This window comes from Schistosoma mansoni, chromosome 6 (assembly GCF_000237925.1).
Source record: "Schistosoma mansoni strain Puerto Rico chromosome 6, complete genome".
Taxonomy (NCBI): Eukaryota; Metazoa; Platyhelminthes; class Trematoda; order Strigeidida; family Schistosomatidae; genus Schistosoma; species Schistosoma mansoni.
In genome coordinates, this window is record NC_031500.1 from 17635919 (window position 1) to 17649885 (window position 13967).

The 13967-nt window shown below is 36.1% G+C and overlaps 3 protein-coding genes across 3 annotated transcripts in view; 1 reads left to right on the forward strand and 2 right to left on the reverse strand.

Moving 5' to 3' along the window:
* Positions 1-2099, forward strand: part of Smp_016890 (hypothetical protein) — a 4048-nt gene extending 1949 nt beyond the window's left edge. Inside the window, exon 2 of the mRNA XM_018798451.1 lies at positions 1683-2099. Coding sequence (XP_018653392.1) covers positions 1683-2010 — 328 coding nt within the window. The 3' untranslated portion in view covers positions 2011-2099. The remainder of the gene's footprint in view (positions 1-1682) is intronic.
* Positions 2100-2927: 828 nt separating this feature from the next.
* On the reverse strand, positions 2928-6975 carry Smp_016900 (hypothetical protein; the record flags this gene model as incomplete). Its single annotated transcript, XM_018798452.1, has 4 exons — positions 2928-3011; positions 4042-4228; positions 4786-5109; positions 6967-6975. 4 exons carry the CDS (start codon positions 6973-6975, stop codon positions 2944-2946), a joined length of 588 nt encoding a protein of 195 aa, XP_018653393.1. The 3' UTR covers positions 2928-2943.
* A 2547-nt stretch (positions 6976-9522) lies between these two features.
* On the reverse strand, positions 9523-12302 carry Smp_016910 (putative adrenodoxin; the record flags this gene model as incomplete). Its single annotated transcript, XM_018798454.1, has 4 exons — positions 9523-9613; positions 11894-12026; positions 12059-12171; positions 12211-12302. 4 exons carry the CDS (start codon positions 12300-12302, stop codon positions 9523-9525), a joined length of 429 nt encoding a protein of 142 aa, XP_018653394.1.
* Positions 12303-13967: the final 1665 nt, after the last annotated feature.

Genomic DNA, 13967 nt, shown 5'->3' on the forward strand with positions numbered 1-13967 from the left:
GGATTGCGTTTCGTTCTGGATCTAGTGTTGATGAACAAGTTACTGGCTAACTGAATTCAATAAATCAGAGGACAACGTATTAGCACTTGAAGCTAAAGATACTGATTTTTGTCACAATGTCAAAACCAGCACTGAAATCTAGATTAGTCCAACTAACGAGTCCCAAGAAAGATGAAACGTGTCTTGTATCCCACACAGTCCAAATATAATAAATGTCAAGTTTATTGTAAGCAAAGATGGATAGTGAGTAGCAGTGGAATCCAGGAATCATGTTTCGTCCTATTTGGGACTCGTCAGCTGGATGTACCTGCATCTCAGAGTTGATGTTCACTCTGGGACTCGAACCCAGTACCTTTCGCTTCAAACGCCATTGCGTTATCCACTTAGCTACTGAGTCCTGATAGCCACTTGCATGATCATTCGGGTGAAGTTTGAATTCATTTGGTATTGTTTGTTTGAATCTTCCCATTGATGTCTAGGACTGCAATTGATCAGTCTCTTATTGGCATATGTGCATACTGTGCGTATTGCCTCAATTGCCTACCAGTTTTGATGTTTAAAGCCTCGGTGTATTTCATAGCATGGGATTAATAAGCCGGAAATGGTATTTCAAAAGTCTCAATCGTTAAAAGTAAAATTTGTAGATAATGACGTCATTAAGAAGTATAGATAAAACGAGTGAAATGAGGAAGATCATCAACGAACAAAAGAGTATTTGTTTGTTTGGTAGGCATGTAGGTGAGAAGCACAACTATATTTCATGAAAGATATTTTGACTGGTGCAAATGACAAACTCGGTTATCTATTCTCTGAATACGTGGCTTACACTGAGTCACGAAGTGTCAGAAAACTTAATTTTTCTACTCATTGGAGTATTACAAATATATTACTTTTATTCATAAACTTCTTATTGCTTTTGAGAAACGTCTCGAGTGGTAGAACTTAAGGTAATGATAAGCGCCCCAATCTGTAAGACTCCTTGATATATAGGTTTAAACACCACGTCAAATCAGCAGCTGTCAACTGGGTGTTCATCCTCAGATTCATTCTCTGTAAAGTAGTGTTGATAAATACATGATAATATACTTGATCTAATTATAGACTTTTAAAGCTTTAAATTCCTCGATTTGTATTTTTAAATTTATATCACCTATTCATATCTGTGTCCTTACGCACCTAATATGACGAATCATTTAGAATAAACAATATTTTAGGTCCTGATAGTTACCTATTTAGGTTTTATGAGAGTTGCATAAACTTTAGAAGCTCAAGGCACATTCGTAAGGGACAAACTATAATAATCCATCCTTTGGCATGAGTTAGTAGAGGCTTGAAGTCATATTACAGTTTGATCAACAACATTCACTGTCAGATATTAAAGGGTGGGCATACCAGTCGACCCGAAACTTATTAGATTCTGTTGATCTGTAAGCCATCTATAACTGTTTGTCCTAAACTACAATTCTAGTTTAAGGTCTAAAGATAAAGATAACTACGGTTTCAATATCAATGCGTCACTTTTTCAAACTCCACTTGACGTATTATGGTTTATGTAACTGGATGAAACCTGTAACCTTTACATAACAAATACATCACCAATACAAGAACTGAACCTTTTATTTAGCTAGTTAGATTGATATTACAAATAAAAAACCCTCGTTTTGCACTGCTTTTGATTACAGTGGGATCAATTTGTTGGATATTCTTCAAAGTCTCAATGCACCTGAATGGCTAAGTAAACCCCTCCATTTAGGTGGGGGTACTGTGAATACTCTGGCTACAGCCATTGTATTCTACAAACTGATGGTACCGTTCCGCTACGGTTTAACACTCATATTAACCAGGTATCTAGTACGTTACCTTCGATTGAAAGGAAAAGCACCACAAGTACAAGAAAATGATCGTCTACGAAACCTAGCTAAAGAAGGAGCAGAAATTTCACGAGAACGACTCAAAGCACGCATGGCTAGAAGCAGAAGAAATGTACTCATGAAGAGGAATCAACGATGATTTGTACAGCGACCTTGTAAAAAGAGTACCTTTTGTAATTGTACATTCTCTTTCATTTTATACTTATCAATAAAAGGAGTAGTTTAATGAAAAACACTAAGATGAAGTTTTGAAAAGCATGAAAACAAAATAAAACTGGGGACTATGATCTCCAGTAGTAATCCAAACGCTAAATTGTGTGGTTCCATGATTGTTTACAAATTTCTACCACTTTCAAACATAGATATACACTTTCGTAAACTTACTGTAATTTATTGAAATTACTTTGTTTTTTTAACGAGTACCAACTATTTCTCGGTATACAGATTATGTATGATTCTGATTTGGATTAGCCATATGAAAGCGCCAAGCGAATCTTCGTTTACTTGACAACCCTATTTAGATTTTTTATATTCTTCACTGGGAATTATATGCCACTGTTGCAATAATTTGTTTTAACGGGATATGTCACATCTTAAATCAGTTGTACTTTGGTAGAAAGTGAGAATTTTGAAAGATAAATAGGCTGACACAATCAGAACCCGGCTGTATATTTCAGCAATACACATTACTAAGAGCTGTAAAACGTACTTGACTAGTTCTTTTTTTATCCTGTTTCATATTTTTACAATATATTAATAAATTATCAACTCATTAACCATATGCAAATTTCTATACTTTGCTTTGGAATATATCCTAAGTGCGGGGAATGGTGATACTAGTCAGTTGCCTAAACCGAAATAGGTGGGGCTAGGTTCGAACGTTCAACGTAGTGGCTAAAGGTCGGACGCCTGAACTACTGAGACGCTGCTTTACCTGAGCGTATATAGAATCATGAACTACTATACGTTTATTTAGTAACATCATGTTGTGAATAATTTTAAAACATGATGGTGGTTGAAGCATACAAAGGATTTACTAACACTAATCATCGGAGTATTATGTAAAAATTTATTAAACATCAGAAGTTTTTGATAAAACTGCCAATATTCTCTTTGCACGTTTTCTAGCAGCTGAATATTCTGTAAAGAAACAAAACAATACAGTCGGGTTAGTGAACAACCTACTTAGTCGAATATTACATTTAGCATTTATGGAAATGTGCAAGGATGAAGTTAAATTATTTTTGGTATCTTATTGTGTAGTTTTAATTCATTAATCTAAGTGAAATTCATTTCATAGCATACTAAAGAATCTATGGCCAAGTTTGATCGTGTACCAGTCAGAAAAGTTTATTTATTACCTCATGACAGTCTATAGAATTCTATTATATGGTATGATCAATCACATTCAAGCAGCAGATTTCATATATCAAACTCTGTAGTGAAGTAAAATCCATATTTGTCGACAGCTATATTAGTCAGAGACTAATGTTTATTTGTGGAAATAATAAAATGGTAATAATGTAGTAGTTATTCACAGTCTTTGTGAAGCAGTAGTTGAGTTCTAACCATCAATCAGTCTCATATTCGAAACCCTTTTTACCTAGCACTTCGATTTGAGCAGCTGGATAGTATCAGTAGTACTTCCGCAAAGTGGGCTTCAAAGCGCAATATATAAGGCCGTGCTTGGTAAGTCACATTACACTTACTGAGTCTTCAACAAAAAATATAGATGGCATATGGTGACATAGAGTGGTTCTCTTCATTATCTGGAAACATGTGGACGATTATTTAAGTTACAAACCTCATATTTGAGCTCAGCGTAGAACTGTGCGTTATGCAGGTTGCATTTGCACCTTACAGACGATTTTCAAATAATCATTTATTCTGAATATAAGCAAATATACATAAACAGTTTGAAGGAAACCATTAGTACTTAATCAGCTATCCCACGCCGTCACTACCTTTTTTCATCCCAGTTCGTATTCACACTTTAAGTATTTAGTCATGTTTTTGGTTTCATAACTAATAATTTGAATAAAAAAAAGTATGATACCTAAGTAATGGATGATGTTGGACCCAACACTAAGGTGCATCGACCCAAGATGCCCCATCATATGTATGCATAATGTATTAGATAATCTTTGGAATTATTATCGACGAAACATACTTAACTTTTGCTGACCAATAATATTGTCCAGTGACATATCTCCTCTATTCACAAGTTCCGTATTTGTCTCCAACCCATCAGTTTGTTCCTCGATTGTCTTTGAGCATTGACTTAATAAGTCCTGTCGAGCATATCCAACTAGTCCTTTAATATAGAGTTTAAATATTCGGAACTCCGAACTAGGAATCTGTTTAATTTGGATTATTTGATAGGAAACAAGAGTAAATAGAAAATTTATCAACAAAATTGGAAGTATCTATAAAAGTCAAATAAAATAATTTAACAACCGGTTAGTGCCGAAAAACGAATTTAACATGTCGCATTTTCCAGAATCTATTATGTAGACCCAAGTTTACTTTGAAGTTTCTAGAAATGACTAACACTTGAATCACTCAATATTCTCTTCGCTTTGCTACTGAATATATATATATATATAATTCAGCACTAAATTTAGATTGAAGAACTTGAGGAAAACCTACTACTTATCACAATTACCATACTGACAGAGAGGTGAACACAATAATAGTAAGGTGTTCAGCACATTTAAAATACACTTTCGGCTACATGAGGTCTCACCCTGAGAAATTAAAGCTACTTCTTCGATCTAAAAGCTACGAACTGGAAGTCACATTCTGAGAAGTACCTCACAGACAACTGAAACATGAGTATACCCGGGAAGAACGGGGTATTTTTTTGTTTGCCATTATAGTCTGCCACATACACATTAAACACAAACCAACTCACCATTTTTCTATCTAGTGCATTTTTTATTAACCAGGACTGAGGAAGCTTTTTAAATTTCCAGTTCTTATGATCATCATGCCACATCCTAAGATAGTTTAAAGCCTCTTCTTGTGTCTCATTGGGCGTTTTCCGTTCATTTGTTACTTGGGATTTTCTTGCCATCCACTGTCTGCTTGCATGTTTCTTTTTCAATTGACGCTTTTTGTATTTTTTTAATTTGGAAATATTTTTGTTTTTTCGTTGTTGTTTAAAATCTTCTGGATTTTTTGGTTCAACAGATTCCTTTAAGATCGGTTTGGCAGGTTTGCGTAACTTTATCTCTGTCTACAAATAGTGGAATTTCGTCAAGAATATTAATCTAACATAATATTCTAGGTTTAAGTAATCAATTAAATACATTAAAAATCTGTTTGGAATAAAAAACATATTTCCTAGTACAATATGAGCCCAAATATATCCTTTTCGGAACTAACTAACTGAGAAAGTGCATAAAGTAATATTGTTGCAAATCGAAACTAAGCAAATTTAGATCACTTAGTCATTCGATAAATCAGCGTGCTAACTTACATAATCTCATTGCAAATGTAATCTAGGCTTAAAACCAAGTTGATATCAGCTAGAAGTGAAGTAGATGTTCATAGAACTGTTTAGAGTCGGATCCACTCATAATATTCGAAAAATTCACTTCCGTTTTTTAACGGTCAAAGAATCCTTTTACTCCACACAGTGTGGTCAATATTGTTCAAGCCCAGTCGAACTTGAAATTAACTGTTGACCGACTCACTGAAAACCGTGAAGAGTTGGCTCCGCTTAAAACGCACAATTAAATGCCGAGTAGATTCGCTAATACCTCAACAAAACGCTTGGATTACAATTAATGGGTTTCGGCAACCTTACGACCTGTTGGTCAATTTAGACAGACTGCTAAGGCATTAAATAGAGTCAGGACGTACTATATCGATCCAAGCGGCATATCCACCAGATAAGTTTTGTTATCTATCTCAGCCCTTGAAAGTAAGAATCAATAAGTCATCAAAATAATGTGAGAATGACATGGTGCCTATAAACAATTTGTCAGAAGCATTTTGAAGCTCAAGCTACTGAAACTCAACTAAACCGAATATCCTTAACCATCGAATGATATCAGTATCTGGCTTGGACGACCTAATATCTGTTTTCAAAGATTAAGGTCAAAAAATAACACTGCATTAATCAAACAGATATCGGATATGCTCATTATCAAACCGTATATTCATTAGCGATTATTCCTAAAATTATAACAGTATTATATTATGAGAGAGCGGTAAAAAAGCTCATTTATGATAAGCACATAAAGTTTCATTCAGGCTTCAATGAATTTCTCAACTCTACGACTTCAATCAGGTGATTAGATACCATTACGAATGGTTGTTGCTTGCGAATTTCGAAGACTGTTTGGACATGGATAACATACGGAATTGTTTATTTAAGGTGTAGAATCTTGAAAACCTCTTCCAAAAACACTCCATTGGATTGATGAGTAGTTAACGAGGTTTACCAACCTTGTCACTTTACTCCACGTTATATATTTAATTAAGGTACTACACCTTAAGGCAAAAAAGATGTGGCAACAAATGCTTTACATAATTTTTAGAATTCGAGAAGACCGGAATATGAGATGGTATCGAAATATTAACTCGTTATAAGAACGATAAATAGATAGTCTTATTCAGCAGACAAAAATTTGGAACAAATTTCGTTTATACACTCTCTTGAAAAATATATACTAGATAAGGCATTTGGCATCACGTGCATCCCATTCTCTCATAAGACAGATAAGCTAAATACAGTAAGACGGATGGATTGTAGGTGACACAATGATACTATAATATCTATGTTTGTAGGGAAACGTCGAAGTCCTAAACACAAAACCACGGTAATTTTTAGAAGCTTGATACTAAGGCCGATAACCAGTCAATAAATACATTGATGAAATAAATCTAATTTACCATCCAACCAGAAAAACCAAAAAATTAGGTCAAGGGACAAGACAATCAAACCAGATACGATGGGACGTGCCGACAACAACCAACAAATTTTATCGCTGAAAAATAAGCTGTCAGATTTGATCAGTGTTGTTCTTTTTAATACATTTCATTGCATGATGACTAAAACCTAACTTCATTCTTCCAATAAACTTACTTTTCTCATCAACCAATGCATATAACCATTCTAAATATTCTTGCAGTGTTCAGGTAGTTATTTTATGAGCTTTAATCTCTTTGGAATAAGTCATCACATGTTAATCATGTGGCAAGAGCTTTAAGTGATAAACCAACTAGTTTCAGTTTGTCGCTTTCCTGTCCATTTATTGGGAGTAGGGTGGAAACATTCCTAGTAAATCCAGCTATTAGGTTTACTTGGAGTTGCGATATCGACTATATCCTATCAACACATTTTATCTGCTGGACGGGATTTTACTGATTCAATTAAACAACCGTAAATTTGCTTACCGACAATTGAAACACTTATTAAATTACAGCATAGCTTACGTTACGGTGAATGACTAAACATACTCGGATCTTCTCGATATATCAGGAATACTCCATACAGTCATGATTCAAGATATTTTTTTACCAAAGTTCTGTTCGACAACCATTAACGTGTGGTGGTATTTAGTTACACGAGATCAGTAACTTTTCAAACTGGTATCTTTTGCAAAGTGAAGGGGTGTTTCGCTAAAAAAAATTATGATGGTTAGGATGTTGGTTGTAGCGTTAAATAGTAATGCTGAGAAGGATATTAATCGAGTTGTCCGAGTGTTCCTTCAATATTACGGTTGACAGATGTCTGCTAGATCAGTATGCTTAGGACTTTATCTTCTTCAGGCATCATCAAATGGTTCCTGGTATTATAAGTTGAATGAATTCATCAGAGTAGAAATAAGATATCCAAAACATTTGTTTACTGAGCCTTACGACAAATCTATCAGTGACATTTTGTTACTATTATCCTTAAATGAATATTGATCCAACCAATTATTGTACTAGACTTCTTAGAAGTGAAGGTGTACAATGAAGCTATAATACTGTGAAATATTGATCCACTATAAGTTAAAGACTTTATTGAATGAAGTACGAACTGTATAACTATATAGAAGCATTCTACATCGACATATCACAAAATGATAAGCTTACATTGAATACAAAGTGTGGATGAGTATCTCACATAGAGAATAGTACTAAACGAATGTTATGACAATTAACGTGGTAGGCGTAAATTCACTGATAATTAGATAACAAAAAGGTAGCAATATATACATTTAACCACAAAGGGAGAAAAAAAAGTCAAAAATCTTCGTCCATAGAGGTCTATATATTATTAAACTTTTTGTACAAAAAGAAAGATTGATAACAATTGAATAGTGAAACACTAATTACAAATAGACTTTTTATGGAAAATTTAATAATAATAGCGATTAAGTGCAATCCGAGAACTATCTAGACAATTACAATAAGTGAATGTGACAAAATTTCAGGTTAGTAGGATGGATGTTTAACAATGCAATCTTCAGATAATTCAACTTTACACATTTTCAGGAGTGCTTCGAAAGCTAAATTCTAATGAGCAATTTAATGGGACTTGACATTGAAGAACGAATATCAATCTATATATGAAACACAGGAAATAGGTAGGAAACAATGCAAACTTAGTACCATTTTTCCAAAGAGAAGCTAAAGAAAAAAACCTGCAACCTACCGAGAGAAGCTAAGGGTAAAGCGTACAATAAACATTTTATGATCTAACAATTTTTGTAAGAATATTATTAAAAATATATCAAAACGAAACGATCCATCTTTAAACAAAAATTCTAGTGAAACATACTAGACTGGTATAGTAGTTTTACCTTACTGCCACAGTAAGACAAAAACAATTACAACTCATCTTGAGAATTCACACAATTAAAGCTCTATATAAAACAATCAACAGTTTCCAAAATGCTTTCGTTTGAATTAAGGGAAAGATACCGTTTACATTCACACAAAACTGTGTCTACTGAGATAGGTTTTATATTGAAGAACGTTCTAAAGAAACTTGAACGTGTGCCACGGAACACCCAACACACACTAAAGGACCTCTTAATAATTCTGTACAGCTAAAAGCCTACAAATTAAATCGACAATAGTAGTATATGCTATTCCCAATAACCACCAAGTCGATATTAAAAATATTACAATAATTCAGATAGGTCGTTCCAACTACAAACATAAGTGAGTACCCGAAGCGTTGCATACAATACTAAATCCTCCTCCCCTCAATAGAAAAGAAAGCCTGATATTCATCCAACTGTTTATCCAAACAACTACATTTGACTCGTCATTTCGCACAAAAGTAACACACACACACAATCCTCCATATTACAAATTCACATTCTTCATACCAACCATCGTACATACAAATACACAGTGATAACTCATACAGAATCATGTTGACTGAAAAATTAATATAATGAGATCTATGTTGATTTTGACTAGACTTAAAATGTCTACCCCATTTCTATTTTTTCGATCTATTTATTCATTCACTCTGAAGAAGTGCCCTACAGTAAGTCACGAAAAGTCAAGAATTCAGACTTTTAATTATTGAGATAATAACAATGTATTATGATTATATTAGCACCGTTAAACCCAATGCTCAATTTATATGAAATCACAAAGTTCAACTCTGGTATTAACACCACAGAATACTTACATTATCCTATGCACGTGCATCGTATATTGACTCTGGAACGTTTACGACTATACCATCCATATCCTCGTTGACTTTGACCTGACAACCTAATCGTGATCTGAAAATTAAAAACGAATGTGTAAGTTAGCAAAGCTCGAATTTGTGACATCGTATTTGGGTACCCACATGTTCCATAGTTCTTCAATCACTCTAAGGCAAGCCATCTCAATCTTTTGATTGTTCCATTAAAATTGTTGTAGTTTCCAGTCCACGTCTAAAAACTAATACTAATAATATGGAGGATCCACCTAGAGGAGTTGGAAAATCCTGGTTCGAAACCAATAGTGTACATAAGCTCCGGGATCCTAAGGAAACGAATGACGTGTAGACCTAGTGTTGATTACCAGCTAACATAGGACTGCATCTCCTTATGTTCTTCCACTGCCTTGAGGATCAGACCTTTAGGTTAAAGACCCAGGGTGTGGTCAGTCAGCTACAATGTAGGACCAAGCACACATATGCATCGGTCCAAGTTGACACACTTCACTCATTAGCACAACAAGATGAACACCGGATTCATAGAAATAGTTAATTTAGTGGTGGTAGTATATAAAGAAAGGTTGTATAGAAGGATATAGTATAGGAAGGAAAAAAGCTATGAAGCAATTTTAATCTCAAGGTTTAAGGGAAGATAAAGAGTATATACACCTACGCGATCGTGATCGATTCTGAGCCATGTCACACACAGTCTCCAACCATTTATTACGATAGTCACGCGGACCCCAACCGGGTAGTCTGCATCTACCAACATGGCTCAGACTAGAAGTTAGTGACTTCAAGCACTGATGCCATGTTTTGGTTTAACCGCCCCTACATCTCTTCCAATCATCCCCAATACTAGTCAGCATAGCGCGTCGTGGTAATCGGTGTTCAGGCATATGTAATACATGGCCCAACCGTCCAGTCGGTGAAGATTTACAACCTCATCAACTGATTTACCTCCATTCCCTAATACCCTGTATCCAACCTCACTATTACTTACCCCGTGATCCCAGCAGATGCGAGCAATATTTCTAACACATCTGTGGTCAAATACTGGTAACTTACGAGTACCTCCTACCATTAATGACCATGTTTCACAGCCGTAAAGTAGAACAGAGCGAACTGCTACGCAGTATATTCGTCCCTTAATTCATAGACGGATATCTCGTCTTCGCCATAGGTGACGTAAGTTGGCAAAATCCAAACGAGCTTTTTGAATCCGTGCTGAGATTTCGTCAGACACCAACCCATTAGGGCTGATCAGACTTCCAAGATAAGTGAAGTTGTCGACGCGTTCGACTACTTCACTCCCTATCCTTAGTTCAGGTGTTGACGCAAGCCAGTCCTGGAGTAACAATTTACATTTAGATGGGGAGAAACGTATCCCAAACATTCTGGCATTATTACTCAGTTCTAACAGAAGACTCTGCATTTTGTCAGCGTCTTCACCAAACAGGACTATGTCATCTGAGTATTACACGTCGATAAGTGGACCCCTTGGTGGGAGATCGATTCCTGAAAATTCAGTCGAAGAGAGTGTTATTTCCAACAATAGGTCTATAATGAAGTTAAACAAAAATGGGGATAGTGGACAACCTTGTCGGACAGCACTTGAGGTTGTAAAACCGGATGACAGTTCGCCATAAGCTCTGATTTGACTAATAATGTTCGAGTACAGGGCCCCTACAGTAGATTATGTACGTTTAAATAGACTGCCTTCCCTAAACAGGACCAACAGACCAAAGACAGAAGGCGCGATTTAAACCTAATTTCTCTGAAAAATCTGTGAAGTTCGGACGCACTGTGTTTGGCTTGAAACAAATTCACATGTTTCACGGACCTGATTAGGAATACTGTCACTATGCAGAAACATCAATCTAACACCTTTACATAACAATACCTCACAGTGATATAAGGCCTATAATCTGAGATCAAAAACAAATTGTGCTGAGATGAAATTGTATACACAATAATCTTCTAGCATATATGCCAAGTCAACATTGGCGAGACTATAATTTATGGACGAACCAATCAGATAAAAGATAACAAATGTTGAATTTTGGCTCAAAATTTATTCATTTACTTGGCCAAATAGCGTTTTGGTATTGTAGCTGATGTAAGTTCGTAATGGAAACCCAAAATCTAATCCTTTACCGTAGCCATCAAGTGTAAATCTTAATTTCCCAGACTGGTTTACAACCCTAGTTCAGTCCTAGTTATTAGGTAGACACAAGGTTACCTTAGCATCGCCCAAAGGTCGTCCATTAATTACACTCACATCATGTCTTCGGTAGGGCACAAGACTATATTTATGAGCCTTGAGGCTTCATTTAAGCCATAGCAATAAGAAACTTACGTGTCAGTTAGACCATAGGCTAAATCCAACATATCTTGTTCTTCTTCTGTTAAGGGATCCCGCAAATTATCGAAATCTTCCTTGGCAAATATGAGGTGACAGGTTGAGCATGCTAGTGTGCCTTCACAAGCGCCTACACACAATTAAACATGTAAAGAAACATACCGAACCCGTCAATATCAACATCGTTATCTAACACAACATCCAATAAGTTGTCGCCAACTTTCGCGTATACGGTCTTATTACGTCCGTTCTTCCAAGAGAAAGTGATATTCACGCTTTATCTTAATCACAATGCGAATAAAAAAACTAAGTACCATTTTTTCGGTTGACCACTAACGGACCGTGATAACGACGTAACAGACCCATTCCTAAAAGAACACCGTGCTAGCCGTAGTAACGACAACATTGAAATGCCCGGGGCTTAAAATGGTCCAAATGGTTCAAATGGTTGTGGATAAAATCAGCCTTTAGTCTTCAGTAAAAAGGATAGTAGGTACGTGAACCTGTGTTAATCCTGACAGATTCCCCTCCAGTGAAGGTCCAGCTTCTCCTTGAAAATCCCTACTGATGGGGCTGATACCACTTCTTCGGGTAAGGCGTCCCAGTCATTGACCACTCGATGAGAAAAACGGGACCCCACCTTCAATTTATTAGATCGCGGTTTGTGAACCTTCTTGCTATGACCTAGTTAATTATAAGCGCTGGGGGGAGCAAAAAGATAAGACATATTAACACCCAAATCAGTATAAGGTCAACTCGCATCCTACGATAAGACAAGGGGAAAAGGTTCCGACGTTTCAAACGCTCATCGTAAGGGAGTTTAGAAAAACTCTTCAATAATTTTGTTCCTACACGCTGGACAAGCTCAAGTGATTTAGTATCCTTTATCAGACACGTGCTAGCTGCTTGGGTACAGTACTCTAAATGTGGCCTTACATAGGTGGAATATAAAATTCGTAACATCTCGCCAAAGCATTTAAATGCTCGGCGAAGTGACTATAACGCACGATAGTCTTTGGAAGCAGCCACGTTGCAGTTGTTTCCAAGTTGTGACTTATTGTTACTCCTAAGTCTTTATGTTCTGGGACGCGTTGAAGAGATGTACCATTAATGGTATAATGGTAACTATTTCCGTGCACGATTTGAATGAGCACGCTCTTCCTGGAATTAACTTCTAAGCCTCAACCATGAGCCCATCTAACTAATTCGTCTAAGTCAGCTTGGAGATGACAACGATCAGTCTCACTTCTTATTGTTCTCCAGATTTCGACATCATCCGCAAACAATATTGACGACGACTTAAGCAATAATAATAATTTATTCTCAAATAACAGATTGTTACATGAGGCATGCCGGTTTACAGGCAAGATCAAATTCTTACAGAAGTTACAACTTTCATTGTAGAAAATTACTCAGCTGGGTTGATATTTCATAAGATATGGATGTAAATGGATTTCGTAAGAAACATGTCAATACCACACTTGGCGCACTTTATGAGGGTAGCGTTGCAACATACAGCTGACGGTCGAGAATAGATACATGCGAAGTTGGGGGCTTTTAGAAGCTTCAACCTTATATCCCTCCGGAATATCAGTGCCATATCTGTTTTCGGTGGGGTATTACCAGGGGGCTGAAAAAGGTGTCAGAAAAAGGAAGGACAAAAAGCAGAGCACACAATTTTCATGGAGGAGTAGTTAAGGTATAACCACTTAGTCTATTTGTCTGTTACTGAAGTACTTATTAGGTAAGAGTGTACTAATGTGTTGAAGAAAAATAAGTGTGAACAAGGTATGAGTGTGAGGATACGACCGGTATTCTGACTTTACAATTAGCTACCAGTAGCACCTTCTATAATCGAAACCTTCTTGGCCAAATAGAAATCAGAAGTCAGATGAGAAGGGGTAGGAAAGATATATTTGATACGTTATCAATATATCGAGGAACGTTTATTCTAAGCTGACTAGTGAATGTAGGAGCAGTGTCCCACGCCGAGTTGAAACGTGATCTGGTACGGATGCATGACCGAAAGCCTTCAGTTAAACAAGTCCACTTAAACAACGTGGTCAGCATC